General features: G+C 31.9%; 1 protein-coding gene across 3 annotated transcripts in view; it reads left to right on the top strand.

The window, feature by feature from the left end:
• The first annotated feature begins 2220 nt into the window (after positions 1-2220).
• SYCP1 (synaptonemal complex protein 1) overlaps positions 2221-22184 on the top strand; it is a 99267-nt gene continuing 79303 nt past the window's right edge. For 2 of the 3 annotated variants that reach the window (XM_074188507.1, XM_074188504.1), the window contains exons 1-12: positions 5059-5394; positions 6010-6125; positions 7952-8036; positions 8174-8217; positions 8392-8445; positions 9796-9960; positions 10901-10968; positions 12028-12101; positions 17607-17665; positions 18486-18555; positions 19288-19361; positions 21642-21750. In XM_074188507.1, the coding sequence (XP_074044608.1) occupies positions 6027-6125; positions 7952-8036; positions 8174-8217; positions 8392-8445; positions 9796-9960; positions 10901-10968; positions 12028-12101; positions 17607-17665; positions 18486-18555; positions 19288-19361; positions 21642-21750 (901 nt within the window). In that variant the 5' untranslated portion in view covers positions 5059-5394; positions 6010-6026. Of the gene's footprint in view, positions 4791-5058; positions 5395-6009; positions 6126-7951; positions 8037-8173; positions 8218-8391; positions 8446-9795; positions 9961-10900; positions 10969-12027; positions 12102-17606; positions 17666-18485; positions 18556-19287; positions 19362-21641; positions 21751-22184 lie in introns of those variants that run through there. The other variant, XM_074188506.1, reaches the window with a different exon arrangement.

Below are 22184 nucleotides of genomic sequence, written 5' to 3' on the forward strand. Positions count from 1 at the left end.
TTACATACCCAACAAATATACTATTTTGGTCATTTAACTATGAAAGAGACAGAACAGAATTACCTGAATAACAAATTTAAAAAAATCAGAGTTTCATGTTTTCCTCTCTTATCAGATGCTGTAAGGTTTTCTGATCACTCACTAAATTATCACAATCAGAATGCTGATCGAAGTGTTATTTATTCTATGGAAACACCTCACAATGAAGAGAGTCCAACTTCTACTACAACATCTGGTAAAATGAGCATTATAAATCTTGACTAACATTGGAAGAAATAGTTCTTTCTGTTTGATATTTTTATCAAGGGATTTAGATTCAGGCAGCGATCTTGTGTGTATCACATTTGTATGATGTAAAAACTAAGAAGAATAGCTATTATGTTATATGACAAATCGGGATTTTGAGTTAATAAATCTGAGTCAAATCTTAGATCCACCATTTATTACCAGTAAATTCTACCTCACTTTCTTCATCTATAAAAGGAGAAGATTGAACTAGTTGTTCTCTAATGTGCCTTTTAGATCTGAATGCCATGATCAAAACAATCCAGACAGATTAGAACAATGGACCAAATCTAGTGAGATGAAATTTAATTGGAATATATTTTATCTTATATATATGTACAGAAAAAACTTCATTTAAGTATAAAATTTAGATGGAAGAGCATTCATCTTAAAAAATAATCACCTTTGGGATTTCATAGTCTGCAAGCTCTTTATGAATCAACAGTATGATATAGTAATCAAAAAAGTCTAATGCACAGAACCATAAAATATCAAATTTGGAAGGAACCTTTAAAGGTCCTGTATCCTAACCTTCACTTTAAAAAGAATTCTCTCTATATGGACTATTAAAGGATCCTTAAAGACCTCAGATGAGGGGGAAATCAATCTTAGATTGCCTTAAAGGGGAATACAATCTTAGTCTACATTGAGAGTGGTATGGTATTCAGGACTAGGTTTCTTGTCCTTTTCACATCCGACCATTGATAATCTGGAAAGTGGCCAAACAGGATGGAGTTTTGAGAACATGCTGCAGGAATATTGATTTGAGGAACTGGAGAAAAAAAATGTAAGAGGACATGACAACTTCAAGTATTTGATGCATATCATATAGAAGAGCAGCTAGGCTTATTCTGCTTTACTATAGAGAGCAGAAAAAGGAATGATTAATAGAAGTAGCAAACAGGTTTAGAATATAAGAAGAACTTTCTCATCCTTAGAGATATTAGCATGGTGTGTGCACATAGAAGATTGTTAATACAAATTTATTGATTATTCAAAAACAAGTATGTAGGTATATTGTAGAGGGATTCTTATTCAGGAATACAGTAAGTTAGATGATTTCTGAGGTGTCTTCTGATCTAAAATTCTGTTATTAAATTGTTTTGAGAAATGACAATTACAATGTCTGATTCAGCACTGAATTTTATTGAAATATTTTTACTTTTACTTTTTTAAAGGTATCACTGAAGAATTTATTACTGCGCTCTTTTACTTCTACAGAAGCATGGGAGAACTTAATGTTACTGAAACTGAATATGCTCTTCTTGCAGCAACAACTGTGTATTTTTCAGGTAAAATCAATTATAGAAGATTAGTAAAGAATACATTCCTAACACTTAACTTGGAAATGGAAGCCTATGAAATTGTGAATTAAAAGAGAGATAATGTGGCTTAATGGACCTGAATATCAATTCTGTTTCTGACATATAATAGTTGTATGATCATAGCTAGGCAAGATACAAACCTTCGGGCTGCATCTTATAGAGGGAGTTCTCCACAGAGATGAAATTCCAGGTTCAGATACTTACCCTTTCATTCCCCAAAGATTGTTTATCTTGTGCCATTTTGTGTTTTGAGTGCTTACACAGTTACTGTGTGGCTTATTTCTTAGAAATATAATTTCCTTTAAAGTCTAGACTTTATTCTTGTTCTTTGTGTTCATGGAAAATATTAAGATAAATATGGTATTGTTTTTCAGACCGTCCACTACTTAAAAATAAGCAACATGTGGAAAAACTACAGGAACCACTTTTAGGAATTTTGTATAAATATTCAAAAATATATCATCCAGAAGATCCTCAACATTTTGCTCGTCTCATAGGAAGACTTACTGAGCTCAGAACATTGAATCACAACCATTCAGAAGTTTTGATCACTTGGAAATCCAAGGACCCCAAACTTAATAGTTTACTTTGTGAGATTTGGGATATGCACTGAATAGCTACTAATATTGCTGAGATTACACCATTTTTTCCCCTTAAATTTCTTGAAACACATGTTATTCATTTATTTTCTAAAAAGTTTTATTTTGTGTCTTGTATTTTTAAAGTAAAGTCATTTTCCTTTAGCCACTCCTTCCTCTTCCTTCCTTTCCTACCCTATAACAGAAAACAGACACTGGCAATTTAGACTTTTTATGTGTATTTCATGTCCCTTATCCCTGCTTCTCTCCTTTCTTATCTCTCTCTCCTTCTAGTTTCCCTGATTTCCTTTAAAACTCAGATAAAGTTTCACCTTCCATTAGAAACCTTTCCCAGTCCTCCTAATCTTAGTGCCTTCTCTCTGAGATAATCTTCAATTTATCCTTCAATAGAGCCTGTTTATACATAGCAGTTTCTGCATTGTCTCCCTTATTAGACTGAGCAAAATTATAGGGATGATCTATCCTTAGCCCTTAGCAAAGTGCCTGGCTATTTGACTGGCTGACTGAGGGAGAATGTATATTTTATTATGAGTTTTCTAAGAGCAAGATAGGTCCTAACAATGATTTTTTTAAAGTTTTGTTATTATTTACATTAACTTAGTCACTATATATTATTTTCTTGGTTTTGCTTTCTTCTTTTTGATGTACCTCAGCATTTAAAACAGAGGATGAATGAATAAACATTAATTGGATAACTGTGAAAAACCCAATATTAGCAAGAAAAAAAAGTATCAATGCTTGTCTTATTTTGCAGCACAAATAATTACACCAGTGGAGGGATATCTAATACTACCCCTAGTTGGAGGCACAAAAGTCTTTACATAGCATTGTTGCTGATTGGTTCTTTTAATGATCCTGAAGGAAATTAAGGATTGCCCTGGGCTACAATAATCACTATCAAAGTCTTTCAAGCTTTCTATTTCTGTTAAATTGATAAGTATACCTATCCTCAAATAATTTTTGGTGCTGTAGACAATTGCTAGGCAAAATGAAGAAGGAAAAAATACTACCTGGTGCAAATAGTTGTAGAGAAAAGCTCACATTTTATATGTTTATTATCAACTTAACAGATGAAAAACCAGAGAGGCTTACAGCTAATATATATTACATGGGAGCTTTAAGATAGGCAAAGCTTATTACATCCATGATCTCATTTGTTGCTCATAGCAACCCATAGAAGCATATTTAAAGGTATTATTATCCTCATTTTATAGATTAAAAAAAATCTAGGATTGATGGGCTTAAATGGTTCAATACTCATAATAAAACTAGTAAGTGAGATAACCTTTTGCCACTCTTATCTTTTATAATGTTCTATCTCTCAGGGAGTTTGTGGCAGTAGTTTCACAACATGATTACTATAGTTCAGTGTTTAATAACACATTAAAAAAAGATAATACCTGGAAAATTTAAAATATATTCCTATTATAACACTTTGTAAGTGATATAAGAGGAAATAGGTGGTAGGGGCATTCTAGTTGTCATACCTTTGCCTTTGTTTAAATCTTACATTTTTATTAAAGGTATAATTACTTTGTTTTTCTTTATTTCTCTTCTCCAAAACTTTTAATTAAAAAAAAATTGTGGCTTCTTCCTGTAATACATTTTTTTAGGGTGTGGTATTTTTGATAAAGTGGTAAAATATGCTAGATTTTGATCACATTTTTATACTGTATTTTGACTTCATATTGTACTATATTATGTATGCTAATACCCAATTCACATCAGTGAAGGTGATCTATTACAAACCCAGTTTTGAGAGTTTAATGAGTGATGTACAAATATTGAAACTTTATGATAAACCATCCCCGTTAAATTTTTAATACAAAAGTGGGGAAAATTAGCTCAATTCTACTTTTAACCCTTGCAGCTAATATTTTTGTATGCTTTTCACAGCTTTTGTAAAAAATAATATTGTTCTCAAAGCACAAAAAGAGTTATTCAAATGTGTCAAAAATTGTGAGGCCTTTGGCCTTGGGAACCAATGAGTTCTACTGTGGTAAGAGTGCTTCCAAGACTGGGCATAAATAAAAACAAAATATTGAAAATTAGTGGGAAAATAGTCATCATTCTCAGGAATAACACTTGTTGAACTTTTACAAAGAGCCAATATAAAGAATTGATTATTTTCAATTTTAATTTTTTCCTCTTTATCGCTCATGCGGGTCTATATTTTTTTGGGGGGAGGAGGGGGTATTATGTTTACTCTTAAGAATATTTTAGTAATGTATAAAGAACTTTCATAGATACAGAATTTTTTATGGAAGACACGTACGTTTTAAACCACAAATTGCTATATGTGTGTCATTGTTGGGATTGTCATTAAATGATGCAACTTGGGCTAGTGCGAGGACGCGAGGAAAGCTCCGCCGGCTGTGAGGAGGGAGCCGATAGCACGTGGCTTCCAGGCTCTGAGGCCCCGCCCCCCTCTCTCGCGAGACGTGATTTCCCAGCATTCCCTCTGGTTGCCTGCCGGGCCCCGCCCCAGACGCGCGCCGGTGACGGTTGGGAGCGGTTGACGGTTGGAAGCCTCTAACGGTCGTCCTGACTCGACGAGTTCCCGCCTTTTCTGAAACTCGAGGTGGCTTTTCGTCCTTTTTTTTAATCATTCCCAAAAAAGGCAGCCCTCGGTCGCCGGTGGGCATCGAGCCCACCCTTAGTCTCCAGCCCCTCCCCCACCTGGATCCCCTCCCCCACCGCCCCTCCGCCCCGCCCCCACCTGGATCACCGCCCCTCCCCCACCTGGATCCCCTCCCCCACGGGGAAGAGCAGGAAGTTGGGGTGCGGACAGTCTAAATCGGAGAATATAGAAATAAAGGAAAGAGGTTTAAACATTGCCCCCCCCCCCCCCCCCGCGGCTCCTGCTATTTTAAAATGGAGAAACTGAGGCCTAGAGCCGGGACCCAGCAGGGGGCGAGCGGTATGGCTCAGGTGCAACCGAGATTTTCCACGGGGACGCCCAGATTTCCAGAGCCTCAGGCCTGGCTTCCCCCATTACCACTCTGGCTCCCAATTCGGGCAAATCCCGGCCCCAGTCCCGCTTGCCCGTTTAGTAAGCACCCACTGTATACCAGCAGCGGCGCGTGCTGCAGGGACACCTCGGGCACTTCCCACCGTGGTGCTTGGAAACTGGGCCATGACTTTTCCCCAGACCATGGAGGTTACTTTCAAAATAGGGCAAGGAGGTAAAATGACTTAGTTGGTATTTTACAACTCTTTTCCCTCAAGTTTAATTCCACTTAATTATAATTATATAAATTATATATGCAAATATATATAAATATAATGTGTCTCCAGCATACATCGAAATAAGTGCAAGAAACTGGCTCATGTTCTATCTCTCAAATTTATAGTGGAGGGGAAGAGTTGAATTTGTCAGAATTTCATGGCATGGGATCACAGTTTAACTTAAAAGCTGCAAGCATCAATAAGAATTTTGTAAATTTGAATGTTTTGAAAACTAAGTATAGTGGATAGAGCACCGGCCCTGGAGTCAGGAGGACCTGAGTTCAAATGGGGCCTCAGACACTTAATAATTACCTAGTTATGTGGCCTTGGGCAAGCCACTTAACCCCATTTGCCTTGCAAAAACCTAAAACTAAGTATAACAGAAAAATGACTATTCCTAGGACCAGGATCCTGTGATTTTTGGGTAGTTTTTTTTTTTTTACTAGATAGTTGCTAATTTATACAGTTTTACTAAGCTCTTTTCCTAGAAGTTTAAGAGTTTGTATGTACTTTTTCATGAATCATATGTTGTGTATTGTCAGAAACAATGTACAACATTTTCATTGTAATAGTTTCTGATTAGAAGAAAATGCAAAAGGAAAAGTTCAAATTGTTTGTCCCACCAAGACTAAGTTGCAGTCAAGTGTCAGCAGTTAAACCTCAGACTGTAGGAGGAGACATTTTCAAGGTAAATATGTTTATACTTCTGTGGATTTTATATTTCTGGATGAAGAATAATGAGATTTAGGATGTGTTGATCTCAATATTTATCTAAACTTTTTTTCCCTTCAAGAATGGAAGACTTTGAATACTATATATATGTGTGTCCAACATGCATTTTTTCCAATGTTCTTAACACTCTTATATAAATAATATAATAATAATTAATACATGTTGCTTTTAGACTAATTAGTAAATTCTATTTACTACTACCATATATTTCACTTCCAAGTGAATCAAAATATCACCCCCTTATGAAGCCTTGGCAATTTTAACACTGTTAAAATACTATGTTAAGTACATTATAAGAAATCTATTCACTACTTTAATTGTATTGGATCTTTTCCATAAATTCTCTTTACCCAGTATAGAAACTTCAGCTATTGCCCTCTTATGAAGCCTTGGAAATTTTAACACTGTTAAAATACTATGTTAAACACATTATAAAAAATCTATTCACTACTTTAATTGTTTTGGATCTTTTCCATAAATCCTCTCTGCCCAGTATGGAAACTTCAGCTATCCTCTGTTCTTGACTCATAACTGCCTACATCATTTTCTAAATCATGTGTTTCTTGAATGATAGCCTTTACAGTCTTTGTATGTAAAATCTATATGCTTTGTGTTGAGTCATTTTTTAAATCATGTAGCCCTATTTTAAGATTTTCTTGGCAAAAAATTCTGGAAAGAGTTGCCATCTTGTTCTTTGGTTCATTTTATAAATGAGAAAATTGAGGCAGAATTAAATGACTTGCTCAGGGTCTCATTGCCAGTATAAGTGTCTGAGGCCAGATTTGAACTGAGAAAGATGAGACTTTAAGGCCCAAAACTACCAACTCTATCAACTTCTTGTGCTGGTGGAAAAAAAAAATCTTATGTACTTAAGTGAATTTTAAACTTCTAAACTTGAGGGGTAGCGTGGCACAGAGCTGGTATCAACATCAGAAAGACCTGGGATAAAATTTTACTTTTTAATGCATACTGGTTATGTAACTTTTTGGCAAGTCACTTCAACTTTTAGTACTCTGAGCAAATTCTCAGACCCTAAGTTTCAGAGCAGTTGCATATCTACATTGGGTGAAGTTTTCCTTTAGAATTTCCTTATAGAAATAAAATTGTAGATCTCTTTCCATAATCACACTCATAGTATATAGATTTGTATGTTCTGACCAGCACAGCTAAATTTACAGATGCTTATTACCAGGTTGTCCATAGAATGAATTTTTTTTTTCAACCATCAACACAACTGAAGAACATCCATAGAATTATAGAGAAAGAGCAATGATTTTCATCAGTGGACAAAATCCATAGCAATGAAATCATAGTCCTCTTGAAATATTAAAGTTAATAAGATTAGATTTATAATAAAATCATGTAAATATTCTTTTTATCAAATACATATTTTATGATCGTCATTAAAACTGTATGCCTCATTAAATAGTAGAGGTGACACTGTGTTTTCTAAAGATATTTTGGCAAACCCCAATTTTTGGGAGGTCATGACAAGCTGAAAATATTTCAAGTACAAACCCAGTGATGGCTTTTAGGTCTTATTGGAGAATTAAGTAAACCAATCCAAGTCAGCAATAGAATTTTTGGCAGCAGAATCTAGTAAAGGCCTAACTTTAGCATAAATGAGTTGTAATCTGTGTCTTTAAAATGGAATAAACTGCATTGATAAACATATCCTTGAAGTATTAGTTTATATATGATATAAATATGTTTATATATTTGTAATACTATATATGTATTGAAGCTTTGTTCATTTAAGAGTATTTTGCTTGTTTTTTTTAGGGTTTTAGCAAGAGTGTTGAAGATGATTTTGGTTTGCCTTTTGGAATAACTAAACCATCTAAACGTAGTGAAAAGATTGATGCAGGTGGGAGAAATATAGCTGATTTCAAATTAAGTATTAGAAAAATAAAACACAAATGTTGATAGCTGTCCTTGTTATTAAATAGTACAACATAGATATGAAATTAGGTCTTTAAATACCAATAATAATTTATCTTTCAGATCCAGCTTTGCAAAAAGTTAAATTTTTGCCTGCAATTGAAGAGGTCAGTTAAAAATATTGACTCTTTATTGTACTGTACTATATCATTGTTAAATTGCTTATTTGTAAATAAGAAAATCAGCTCCAAGATATTAGGTTACTTTTGAGCTAATATTATTACTCTTTGACACCCATTAGCAACTTTATCTTCTTATGGAACACATTTTTCACTTTCCAGGTTGGTACTGAGCATTCTAACATCTTGGAAGAACTAAAGAACTCTCAGATTGAGGTTAGGAGTTCCTATATTGAATTAAAGTTATTTATTGTTTTTATTATCTTCTCATAATAGCATCAATGACATTTGTAATTGACATTCTTAATGTTTTAATATGTTTTAAAAAGTATTTTCTCTCTTTTGGGGTTGTTTAAATATCTTAGTTTTCTTTTTCCTTTGGTACAAATGAATCTAATTTTTGTTTAGTGACTGTTTAGAGATAATTTTGTTTTTTATCTAGTTTGGTTGCCAAGAACAGAAGAGCATAGGTGAATGCTGGGTGTGGAAAGGAATAGGAATCAAGCTTCTGAATGTTTTCAAAGAAAGTTTATTAGTTTGTGGATGATTATTGTATTGTATTGTGAGGTAGTTAAAAGAAAATTCTTTTGGAGTATATACGATTTTAGAACAAAGAAAGATTTTTATTAATGATAATTAGATTTTGAAGACCAGTGGCTTGATAAGAAATAATGGCTTATGGTATAGTAATTGTAGAACAAATTTAAGTAACAATACATTATGATTTAAAAAGTTAAGAAGAGCAGGTGTTGTATGCTTTTGTGGAGCTGATCTTATATCATGAATTTTTGGAAAGAAAAGACTGAAAAAGTGAAAAAACTCCAAATAGAACTCGAATCTTGATGAAACTAGCATCTTATTATTTCTCTTTAATATAATTTCTTCAAATAGTCCTAATTTTCTTTCCCCAACCCCCAATTTTTAACTGAAACATATTTTAAGTTTTTCCAAAAGATTTTTTAATTTTATTTAACATCTCATTTACTTGAAGCATTTTGATTAACCAGATTTTCTCAGGGCTTAAGTTTCTGAATTAAGTAGCTTTTGGAGATGCCTTTATTAATTCATTCAGTCCTGTAGGGTACAATAACAGGGTAAATGATAACATTGTACTAAAGAATATTGAAGCAAAGTAGTTACAGTTATAACTTAAACTAAAGCAACAATATTGATTTAGTGCTTTATAGGTTTTTTTATAGTTTAGTTTTAATATCTTAATAGATGCTTACAACTCTCTGAGGTAGGTGCTATATTATTATTATTATCCCTATTTTACAGAAGAGATAATAGAATCTGAAAGAGTCAAGTAATTTGCTCAGAGTCACACAATATTAAATGTCAAACTTTGGTCTTCCTGGCTCTAAATTCAGTACTCTGTTTACTACACTCTGACTGATTCAGATGAACTACCATTTGTATTAGTGGAAGGAGTTTCCACTAATGGACCCATAGGTTTGTGCCATAATTAAACAATAAAACTTTTAGGAGCTACTAATATTTTTTGTTTTAAAAATATTCAGCATATGACAACTAACTTACAGAACTTTTCAATAACTTTTTCAATAGACTTCGGAGCCAATAAACAAGGTTTATTCGAACCTTTATAAGGAAGCTGAAAAGATTAAGAAGTGGAAGGTGAATATAGAATTTGAACTGAACGAGAAGGAGAAAAAGTTACAGGAAAATAGAAAGGTTATTGAAGTACAGCGAAAAGCCATTCAGGAGTTACAGGTATATTGTTACCTTTTGTAAATGTAATTTTTTTTAAAGTAGAGACTAGATGGAAAATTAGGGATTAGTCTGCTAAACTCTTACTATGACTCAGTTGACACCAGAGCAGTTTAAAATTGATCAGTATTAGGGGTGGCTAGGTGGTGTAGTGGATAAAGCACTGGCCCTGGAGTCAGGAGTACCTGGGTTCAAATCCCGTCTCAGACACTTAATAATTACCTAGCTGTGTGGCCTTGGGCAAGCCATTTAACCCCGTTTGCCTTGCAAAAACCTAAAAAATAAAATAAAATAAAATTGGTCAGTATTGTATAAATTTGTCCCATGGCATGGATTTTGAAGAAAATATTATTTTGAGTTTTTATGCATTTGATTGTTAATCTAATTTTATTTTTAGGAATAAGGCACAGGTGACAAAGTATAGCTTATTTTGACCATATAATTAAATAAATTACTGTACATTTTTAGAGGATTATTTTAAGAATTTTATATTTGTAAGAAATCATTTTTTAGTTTTGTAAAGTAATTATTGACAAAATTAGATGACAGCTGAAACTTCAAAGATGAAACTATATAAATGATCAAAATATTCATATAAAGACAAAAAGAAATATTTCAGAAATGCAACTCAAATTAGAAGACAATTTTTTTTCTAGGATGTTTGAAAAAAATTAAGAGGAATTAAAATATTGAGGTGGGAAAAGACTCATTTCATTTTGTTGTGTGTAGAAATGATTCAGAAGAGCTTATTTAAATTAAAGGAAATTGCTATTCTCTGTGAGGTCCATAGAGCATGCCTGAAAGGGAAATTTGTGTTAGTGAGGGAAAGGTTTTATTGTAAAACATCTTTACAACAATACTAGAAAATGCTATCTGATTATTATCTTTAAGTGTATTTCAATAAACTAAATGTAAAGAATTATTTAATTCTTTTGTAAACTAGTTTGAAAATGAGAAAGTAAGTTTGAAAGTAGAAGAAGGAATTCAAGAAAATAAAGACTTGCAAAAAGAGTAAGTAATACCTTAAATATTAACGTATAAATCTTATATTGTTGAGTGCTATGGAAAAAGGAAAATCTTTCTTTTTCAACCACTTGGCATCTTTTTTACTTAGCAGTCTCTTTGACCATAATACACTTTTTTCTACATTTATTATGAACATGACATAAAAATGTTAGATTAGGAGCCATTGCTCAGTGAAACTGTAAACTAAACTCTTCTTTCTTGCTTCTATCAATAGAATCATTTTAATTGGCTTAAACTTTTCCTTCATTCCTCCATTATAATCATTTATTAAATCTTGCTTTCTATTATCCCCACATCCTATGTTTTCATCTTTTCTGCATGGAATATTAAAACAGTTCCTAGGTATACTCTTTGATTCTAATCTCTCTCCCTTCTAATTGTTCTTGTCAAACTAATTTTTCTTATGTTCTACATTTTGATTCAATTCTTTTGATTAGATAATATGCTAACTTAGATTTCAAAAATATATGGTTTGTTATCATGTTCAATCAAAATTTCTCTATTCTTTGAAACCAAAGTCCTATTTCTCCCATGATATTTTCGCAGAATTTAGTTCTTACTAACTAACCTCTTTCCTCTGAACTCCTAAAATATTTGTAGATTGTACTATATTTCTCATTTAATTATATGATTTTGTGTTTTGAGCTATTATTTCTTATGTTTGTCTTCTTTTTTAATGTGATTGTAAATACTTTGAGACAGGAGCAAGGTTTCAATCTTTTGTATTCTCCACAGCATTGAATATATAATAAGCATGTAATAAATACTTATTGATCCATTGGTTTTGTGACCTTGCTTTGGGCTCTTCTGCTAGATAGGCTCTTATCATGGAAAGCATCTTTTTTCATGTGTACATACATACATACAGATCTCTTTCCTCTGTTTTTGAGCTTCTATCTCTGAAAGATGTGGTATGCTTCAAACATTCCACATATTTAGAATTTTTCATAAAAAAATTAACTCATCAATAAAAGCAAGTTCTTAAAATAGAAATTGAAATTTTTAGGCAGAACATACTCTTAACAAAGAATTTTTTTTTTAAAGGAACAAAGCCACAAGACATTTGTGTAATTTACTCAAAGAAACCTGTGCCTGGTCAGCAGAAAAGTCAAAGAAATGTAAATATCTTTCTTGTTTTATTTGACCTTTGTCAGTATACAGTTTTATTATCTTTCCTCAGAAGCACTTTTTTCTCTTTTAGACACCAATATGATTTGATCAAATTATATATTCCTCTGACTTTTTCATTGTGTAAATATTAATTATGTCCCATTTTACTCCATAGATTTTTAAAAAAATGTGTGCATGCCTTAATCTTTATCAAAATAGAAACTTACCCTTCAAAATAACCTTCTATGTGGTCTTTTTTTTCCCTATGTGGTCCTAAACTGGGAAAGCAAACTGAGAATGAAACACTATGCAATGTATGAAAAATATGCACTGGTAGAAGTGTGTACGTATAGAAAGATAGTAGCCAAAGCAAAGAGCTTTTAAAAGAGAGTTAACCAGCCCAGGTATTGTCAAGAAATTGTTAAAATTTCAATGTAAGCATTTACACTTTTGTAATAGACAAATGTTACAAATCAAGTCTTTGTTTTATTGATTGTTTAGACTAGGGCTATCCAACCTTAACATTTAAAAGCTTTTATTGAAAAAATAGACAATATATTTTGATTTACCATTTTAGTGAGAGCTCTTTCCTTTACTAAAGTATTTAGTAAATCCACAAGCAGGCTGCATAAAATTGCCCTGTGGGACTATTTTGTACAATCCTGGGTTAAGCTTAAGAAAGTAAAGGAGAAAATAAAAGTATTTCTGATTAAATTTAGTAGAAAAGTATTCTACTTTTTTTTTCTTCCACAAGTCAGTTGTTAAAAATTTATCAGTACTACACCTCTGGCTATAGTTATTTATAAGCAGGATCCCACAGCTAGGCAATTATTGTCTGAAGGTGGATTCGAATTTGGGTCCTCCTGACTTCCAGGACCAGTGCTTTATTCACTGAGCCACCTAGCTGCCCCCTCCTCCAGTGAATTTTGATTTCTATGCCTTAGTCATTAACATCAGTGAGACTGGAGTAGACTTATGTGAGGCTCCTATACTGGATGTGCAATTTCCCATATCATACTATAGTGATTTCCTAAAGAAAGCATAGAACAAGAAATCTGGAATGTTGGTGTCAAAAGATAGTTGGACTCTCTGCTGATGTATCCCATTGCATGCACTCATAGCATCCTCAGCTGTTCTTGTCACTATAGGCCAATTGGAGCTGAGTAGTACCTCCTTAGAAGAACTTTATTTATGGCATAATCTACTCAGCTTAAAAGGGCTTCCTTTCCAAATATATTTTGAGACTTCCCCTTACACCCACTTCAGTGATAACCCTCTTCTAACCTTTTGTTGTTCAGTTTTCATTTTTCTATTTGTTTTTCTTTATTGTTTTCTTTTCTTCTTGCCTTCTCCAAATTTTACTTTTCCATAAAACCCAGGATAGCAGATGTGTGTGTGTGTGTGTGTGTGTGTGTGTGTGTGTGTGTGTAAGACATTAATTTTCCTTAATGATTCTAAAAATGTAATGTTGTCTTTGGAGAGGTCAGTTTTCCCCTTTTAAAATTGTATTTCTAGTTCTCATAGGCAGCTAGGTGGCACAATGGATAGAGTATAATATTGAAATTTTGTTTTACTGGGACCATAAATCAAACAAACAAAAGACAATCAAATCAAATGTACAATTATTAAGCACTACCAGGGCTTTTGTTGAATTCTGTGGATCAAAACCAAAAATAAAAACAATTCCTCCCTTCAAGGTGCTTACATTTGCTTTTGGGGGAAGAGAAGGGAAGAGGTAGTTCCTTAATTCAACCAAAAATTTGAATCACCTTTTTGAGTATCTTATTAATTTCTTTTTTAAAATTATTATTATTATTATTTTAGTTTTTGCAAGGCAATGGGGTTAAGTGGCTTGCCCAAGGCTACACAACTAGGTAATTATGAAGTCTCTCAGGCTGGATTTGAACTCAGGTACTCCTGACTCCAGGGCTGGTGCTCTATCCACTGCACCATCTAACCACCCCCTTAAATTTTTTTTATTTAATTAAGACAATGGGGTTAAGTGACTTGCCCAAGATCACACAGCTAGGTAATTATTAAGTGTCTATCCACTGTGCCACCTAGCTGCCCCTGTCTTAATTATATTCTTATCTTATGCTGAGTTTTCATGAAAATGTCAGTTCTTTTTTTTTTTTTAGGTCTGGGGAAACTTGATTGATGACTACAAAGATTTCTTTTTTTTTTTAAATTTTTTTATTTAAGGCAATAGGTTTAAGTGACTTGCCCAAGGTCACACAAGCTAGGTAATTATTAAGTGTCTGATTTCTGATTTGAACTCAGGTTCTCCTGACTCCAGGGCCAGTACTCTATCCACTGTACCACCTAGTTGCTCCTACATAGTAGATTCTTTTTTAAAATTTAAAAAATTTTCAGTTTTTAAAATTTATTTATTTTCATCTGTTTGTACATGTATATTTCCAAGTTAGAAAGTTTCCTTCTACCCTCCCTTCCCACCCCACCCCCCTCCCCTCAGTTGGGAACAGTCAGGCTAGAATTTTACATTTATATTTTGTTAAACATATTTACAAATCATTTTTGGCATGAGGAATTAGGATTAAGGGAAAGAGATACATAAGAGATAATTTTTAGAAAGTGTTCATCAGACTCGGTAGGAATATTTTTTTTCTGTCTGTTTTGTTTTTCTTCCTCTGTTTGGCGATAATATAGTCCATAATCTGTCAAATATGTGGTTGTCCTAGCTCTCTGGACTGCCGAGAGGGGTTGCTTCCATCAAGGTTGTTCATCTCATAATACTGTTGATGTATTCATTGTTTTCTTGGCTCTACTCCTTTCACTCAGCATCAGATCCTGCAAGTCATTCCATGCTTCCCTGGAGTCCGACCATTAATTGTTTCTTATAGAACAATAATATTCCATAGTATTCATATACTATAACTTGTTTAGCCATTCCCCAGTTGATGGGCATCCCCTCAATTTCCAATTCTTTGCCACTACAGAAAGGTCTGCTATGAATTTTGTGGAACACCCTACACAGATTCTTGAATGACCCATAGCTTTATTTAACTTTATCTTCACAATCATGACCTCAGTTTTCTTAGTAAATTTTATAGCTTGTAGATAAGATAATATGTTGAGAAGGAACATTTGAAGATTTGTGGATAAAGATGATTTGGAACAGCTATTGTGAAAAGTAGGGTAGAGTAAATAAAAGATGAATTAAAAAAATCTCTTTTTAGTAGTGATGAACTACATGAGATAATGTGAATTTGTAATAGGCTCAGTCTGTGTGGTTTCATGACTTCCTCTTATGATGAGAAGTATCCTAATAGGGATTTAGGAGTAAAGTTCATGAATTCTAGTGCAGATGATTTTTGTCATGTATTTCTATGTATGACTTCTAGAAGATTTAATTAATAATATTCTGGAAGTTTCTTTGTGATTTTCTTATATGCTTATCCATTTTCAAGAGCTTTTATTCCATACTGGCAAGAGTAATATATGTTCTTTACAGTGTCTTTATGTCAATTTAATTTTCTTTTTAATATTATGCTACAGCTTACTTATACTTTGTAGCTTTGCATTGTTATTTCTGTCATTGACCTTTGGTTTTGAACTACTCATATTTATACTGAGAGGGAGCATGGTATAATAAAAAGAGCAATTGATGCCTAACTAAAGTTAGGCAAGTCATAAAGTCTCTAGGCCTTAGTTTTCACAACTATGAAAGGAGGAAGTTGTTTTAGATAGCCTCTGACCTCCCTTCCTGTTTTAAATCTGAAAACTATCCACAAAGAGTGCTAGGATAGTATAAAAGTGGAAGACTTGAACAAAGTATCTGTACTATCTTCTGGTTTAGACAATTTGAACTAGATCTGGACTTTTCCCCAGGCCTGGTGGGAATTGGTGTAATATCTTCTAATCTTGGCTCTGGATAGTTTATCAGCTCCTATGGGACTGTCCTTGGCTTTCACCTCCCATCTAGTGGTCATTTATAGCATGCCCCATCCCATTTGTACTGCAAGTTAACACTTTGTTTTGGAAGTAGAATATGAATAACTAAATGAATGAACTATTTATTGCATTTGGATTTGCAGGCTAGGTTTTTTTTTTTTTTAAGAACCAGTGATTCTTTGTTCTTTCTCATTAATCCTGCTCTTTAAGGTATCCATTATGAGAGAGACCATAATGTAGTTGATAGGACAATGGACCTATAGTCAGGAAGACCTGAGTTTAACTCCTGACTCAGGCATGTACTCTAGGCAAGTCATTTAGTTTCTATGTACCTTAGTTTCCTTAATCTGTAAAAGGAAGGATTCAATGGATTTTAAGTTCTTTTAGTTTTAAGTCTATGATAATATGTTTAGTGTGTTTACTGTTGCTATCAAAGCCTTTTTTCATTAATAAAATAAAGGAGTTGAACTCTAAAATCTCACAGTGAATCTTACGATTCTAGGTCTCAAATGATTATATTGGTGTAATATGTTCATTTTTTTGTAGGAATTTTCTTTTATCTCTTTGAAAGTACTAATTGTGACTTAATTTACATTTGTCTATTAGTTGGTTTAGAGTTTCTACCATTGGACTTGTCTTCTTGTTCCTGCTAATCTGTGTTGTACTTTTGATAATTGAATCTATTTTAAAAAATAATATTTTTCATTGATTTAAAAATTTTTCTTTTTGCCTTTTTCATTTTGTTTTGTTTTGGAAATTGTTATAGGGTTTTATATATAGGGAAGAAGTTTGGAATTCACTAGGAGGAAGAATATTGTACTGTTATTTTGGTGTTTTTCTAGTCTTCCTTTGAATGTTTCTTATGAAGATAGAGAATAGACTAAGAAAGTCTTCCTGGAAAGTCAGATAATAAAGAAAGGATTTGACTGAACTTTAAAAAATCATGAAAAATGTGAGTTAATTGAATATGGATTTATTTACCAGTTCTTTATATAGTAGAACTAAAAAAGCTACTCCTTCAAGTTTGAAAGATATATTTTCAAGATAGAGATGTTATTTTATATATTGGGTTTTAAACCTCAAGAGGTCATACAGACAATTGAAATGCAGTCAAGATGGTTTAGATAAGTTTATGAATAAAAATACACATCAGATTATTATTAAAGGAACAAGCACTAGCACAAAGCCTATTATGTAGTATTTAGTAGTAAATAATTGAATTAAATGTTTAACTAAATTTAGGGATTGAAGAATATTAGCTACTGTTGGAAGGAAACATAATATAGGCCATTTTTTTTGCTTGTTTCACATTTGAGGAAACTCAAGCTCAAAAATAAAATATTATGCTTAAAATAGTAGTAGTAATAGTAAGTCACATCAGGGACCAGAATTTTGGTCATTTGGAATATTTAATATTTTTAAGCTGACATAGGCAGAGTGAAAGTACTTATTCAAAAATGACCCTTTAGTCTTCTCTCAGAGATAGTATACCATATTCATCTATTGATTTGACCCAGTTTAATGTTTTAAGATGTTCTTTGTGACTTTATTCTTACTACATTTGTATTCATTTTTTAAACTTAATTTTATATTAATAATAGATGAGTATGAAAGGGAAGAAACTAGACAACTATATTCAGATCTAAATAATAATCTTGAGGTAAGTGGTAAAAAAACTTAAGAATTTTATTTTTAAAACTCAATAGAGACTTGCTAATATGAAACAGATTGGTTATCAAGAACATGTGGATAATTATTTAAAAATTTAGTTCATTATCATATAATATTTAGTTCATATCATCATTTTTTGGGTAAATGTATTTCCAAAAATGTTATTTTGATCAAAATTTCTATGACTTTTTAAGATATCAATTTCTCAGTTTAATACCTGTTAAGTGCCTCCACTATGCTTATATATTGGAAATACAAAAGTCAAAAATAAAACAATTCTTACTCTCAAGACTTAGAGTTTAATGGATGTGGAGGAAAGCAATGTATCCACAAATAGGTACATAAAAATATTTATAAAATATGGAAACAAGGTGATTGGGAGTAAGGGAATGTACCAGAATATGGAAGGGATTAGAAAATGCTGAAGGTGCCACTTTTGTGAGACACTTAAGTATAAATATGTTTTTCAAGGATTTTAGCTTAGAAGAGAAAGAAAAATAGAGGATGATACTTTGTAGGGATGGTAATAAGATAAAGTGAAGTTTTTTTTTTTTAAAGGGGGGAGACATGAATACTAAAGTTAAAACTTTGTTCTTTTATTTGTTTTATAAAAATACCTGGTCCAAATAAGATTTAAAAAATTTTGTCCTTATCATGTCTAAAGGCTTCTAACATTTTGTTTATATGATCACTATTAAGTATATATTGTGTTTATTTGTTTTCATATTTAAATTTTGGTAATTTTTCTCCAAAGTATCATATTTCGAGATATCAAGTATAATCTTTAAAAGTCATTTTTTGTATTGCAGAAAATGGTACAAGCTTTTGAAGAACTACGAGTAGGAGCTGAAAGTTGCAGACAGGAAATGCATTTTAAGTGTAAGGACTTTGTTTAATATTTGATGTTCATCTTTATAACAGTTATAACAATAAGAAAGAATATTTGATGAATTTCAATTTAGAGGTTGCAGATTATCAACTGATAATATGAATAATTTTTAATGTTTGAATTTTTTATTGTCTTTCAGTGCAACATGCTTCTTACTAAATTAAAAATGTTTTCTGATCATTATTGTTAATAATTAAAATATGCAAATTAGCAACATATATACATTCAAATAAAGCTTTCTATGGCAGAATTAGTTATACTGTTTTGCTTGATTAAAAAGTTTTTTGAAAAGAATAAAATTTATTTTTTAAAATGTGTGTTACCAAGATAATTATGTCATTTTCTAAAGTAGCTGTTATTTCTATTTTCACTTCAATAAACATTTATTGTAATATTTAACAATATTATATTTTTGTAGCATCTAGCATAAGTTGATGCATGATAAGTATTATAAGATATGTAAGTAAAAGATGAATGTAGAGAGCACAGGGAAGGTCATTATTGACCAATGAAGAATTATAAATCTTAATGTATTATGTCAATATGAGTAGTTATTATTCAGGCTAACAGTAACAATTTTAACTGATTATCAATTTTGGATATTTAATATAAAACCAAAACCTGTGAACTTTATAATTATAATGGAAAGTAATCCAAGTATTTTGTCTTTGAAGAACATTTTAATTTTATATCTTGAGTAGATGTTATTTTTTTCTCTAAAGTAAAGGAAGCATGTGAAAAAATTCAACAACTTGAAAAAGAACACATAAAAGAAGTACATGATAAGGAAAAGAAGGTTTGTGTTTTTGTTTTTTTTTTAAAAAACTATATTCTCTCTATATGTTTGTACATATGCCAAGTCTCTGGGTGAAATGTGAACTACTCCCCACTTTCCCCTGCTCAAAATCACTTGGAATTTATCTTCCAATTATTGAATTTGGTTTAAGGGAGAAAGTTTGATAGAATGAAGAATTAGAATATTTTTTGAACTTTGAACTGTTGTTCCACAAATGTTCATGTACTTAGGAAATTTCCATTAAGTTTATTTAATAGTGCTTTCATAATTTGCCTTTGGCTATCTTCTACTAGTAATGAGATATTAAGACATTGTCTGCAGAAAAAACTAGATTATCCTACAACTTACATTTCCTTGAAAACTGAATTAAGAAAAGTATAAGATTAACTGCTCCACTTTTGACTAGAGAGCACACTCTAGCAGTTGTCTAGGTAATTGCAGATCTACATTGCTACTATACCATGCTTTCATGCCAGGATTATAATTTATTTGGAAAACCTCTCTTTTTCTCTCTCTGTCAAAGTGGTTCTAAAAAAATCACTTTCTCATTCCATTGATTTTTAACCAAATCGTTTCACTGTTCAAATACATTTTTATCAGCTTTAGTTAGATATACTTCAACCCTGTCTAGAAGTTTCTCATTCCCACATTTTTAGCAATGGTTCAGAAATCCAAATCCCATTTTCTCCAATATAATTTTCTTCTTAAGTACAATTTGTATTGCTCATTCTTTCACACCAGTTTTTCTCTTCTGTATTGCTTGCCTTTAATTGGTTAGCAGTTATGAAAACCTGGTCCCCTCTTTTCTTTACAGTTCAAAACTTTGTAATCTTTAGCAAGTCTTTCTAAATATTCACAAATAGTCAACTTTGGGTAATTGAGATTTTATATCTACATATCTAGTTCTATATCTATATACATGTCACTATTTAAGTAGTTTCATCACTTTGTGATCACATCATCAATGGGCAGCAAGGTGGATAGAATACCTGGCCTAGAGAAAGAAAGATTCATCTTTCTGAGTTTAAAATCTTACTCAGACATGTAAAACTCTATTTGCCTCAGTTTTCTCATTTGTCAAATGAGCTATAGAAGGAAATGGCAAACCATACCCCTATCTATCTCTGTCAAGAAAACTTCCAAAGGATCATGAAGAGTTGGCCATGACTGAGAATGACTGAAGATTAAGAAAAATCACTGAATGTACTAGGAACTTGGGCTTGTTTATTAATCCTTTATCCCTGAGGTACTATGGAATTATAATTATTAAAAATAGAAGAGATCTTAATCTAAGTCTATTATTTAATAGATGGAGGAACAGATTTAAAGTGGTGAAATAAGTTAGTCATGGTCACACAGCGAATAAATGATATAATTAAGAAACTGAATCTACCACTTTTGATTCCAAGTCCTGTACTCTTTCTTCCACATCTCAGCTGGAAGTGTGTTTTTTATTTCTTTAGCTAGATAATTATTATTCCCTAAAATAAAGAGGAGACAGGCTATTTAAAAAATTTGTATAGTATTTTTCCTTTTTGGCATTCATCTGGCTTCATTGAAAGAAGTTTATGTGTTTTTGGTTGTCTAGGTTTTTGTAATAGATGACATTTTAGAACCTATTTCTTTTCTGATTGTTTTTTTAATGTGTGTATAAACTATTTTGTGTGTGTGTGTGTGTATATATATATACACACACAAATATAGTGACTTACCTGTAGAATTCATAATTTCATAGAAAAATGTTAAATATTTAATTTCATTAGTATTGGCTCACCTCTATAATCAACTATATCTGAAAATTCAAAATGAATGTGATTGTGTTAAAATTTGAATTACCTGGGGTGGATAGGTGGTGCAGTGGATAAAGCACCAGCCCTGGAGTCAGTAGTACCTGGGTTCAAATCCGGGCTCAGAGACTTAATAATTACCTAGCTGTGTGGCCTTGGGCAAGCCACTTAACCCCATTTGCCTTGCAAAAAAACCTAAAAAAAAATTTGAATTACTTTAACTTCGTTTTATTTTGGTTCTCTTTAAAAATAGTCTTTTTTTATGGATAGCACTGGCCTGAAATCAGGAGGACCTGAGTTCAAATCCAGCCTCAGCTGTATGACCTTGGGCAAGTCACTTAACCTCATTGCTTTAAAGAAATAAAATTTTTAAAAAATAAACTTTTAAATATTTGATGACTTTACATAAGAATTAATTTCACTTTTAAGGTTTTAAAGATTTAAAAATAATTTTATGTTAAAATATTGATACATAGAATTTTTATTTCATTAGGTATCACTATTATTGATGCAGAATGATGAGCAGGAAATGAAAATTAAAGATTTGAAATTGCTGCTACAAGAATGCAATGATAAAATTAATCATTTTCAAGGAAAAATAAGTAAGAATTTTGATAATTGAAATTTTATAATATATTATATACAATTCATAACTAGTATAAGACTTTTTAATTTTTGTATTCAAGACAGATCCATGGATTATTAACTAACCTTCAGTAGGAATTATACCAAATTTTTCAAAATCTGCTATAGTCTTAAGAAATGCTACAAACCTACGATTCCTGAAAATGGATTGTTTGACCACATTCAATATTACTGTAAATCAAATTAATTTATTGTAGGAACTCCTTAAAATATATTTCTTTACATTAGATTATTTTTATAAGAAATAACAAATAATTTAATTCTAAATGAAATTAAATTTTAGTAAAATCACTAGGAATTTATGGCATTGATTATAGAAAAGTATTCAATTATAAATTCTTAGCTTGGGTCTCTTTGCATATATTAGTTAAGAATATCACTACAGAATAAT

This window comes from Macrotis lagotis, chromosome 5, assembly GCF_037893015.1.
Source record: "Macrotis lagotis isolate mMagLag1 chromosome 5, bilby.v1.9.chrom.fasta, whole genome shotgun sequence".
Classification (NCBI taxonomy): domain Eukaryota; kingdom Metazoa; phylum Chordata; class Mammalia; order Peramelemorphia; family Peramelidae; genus Macrotis; species Macrotis lagotis.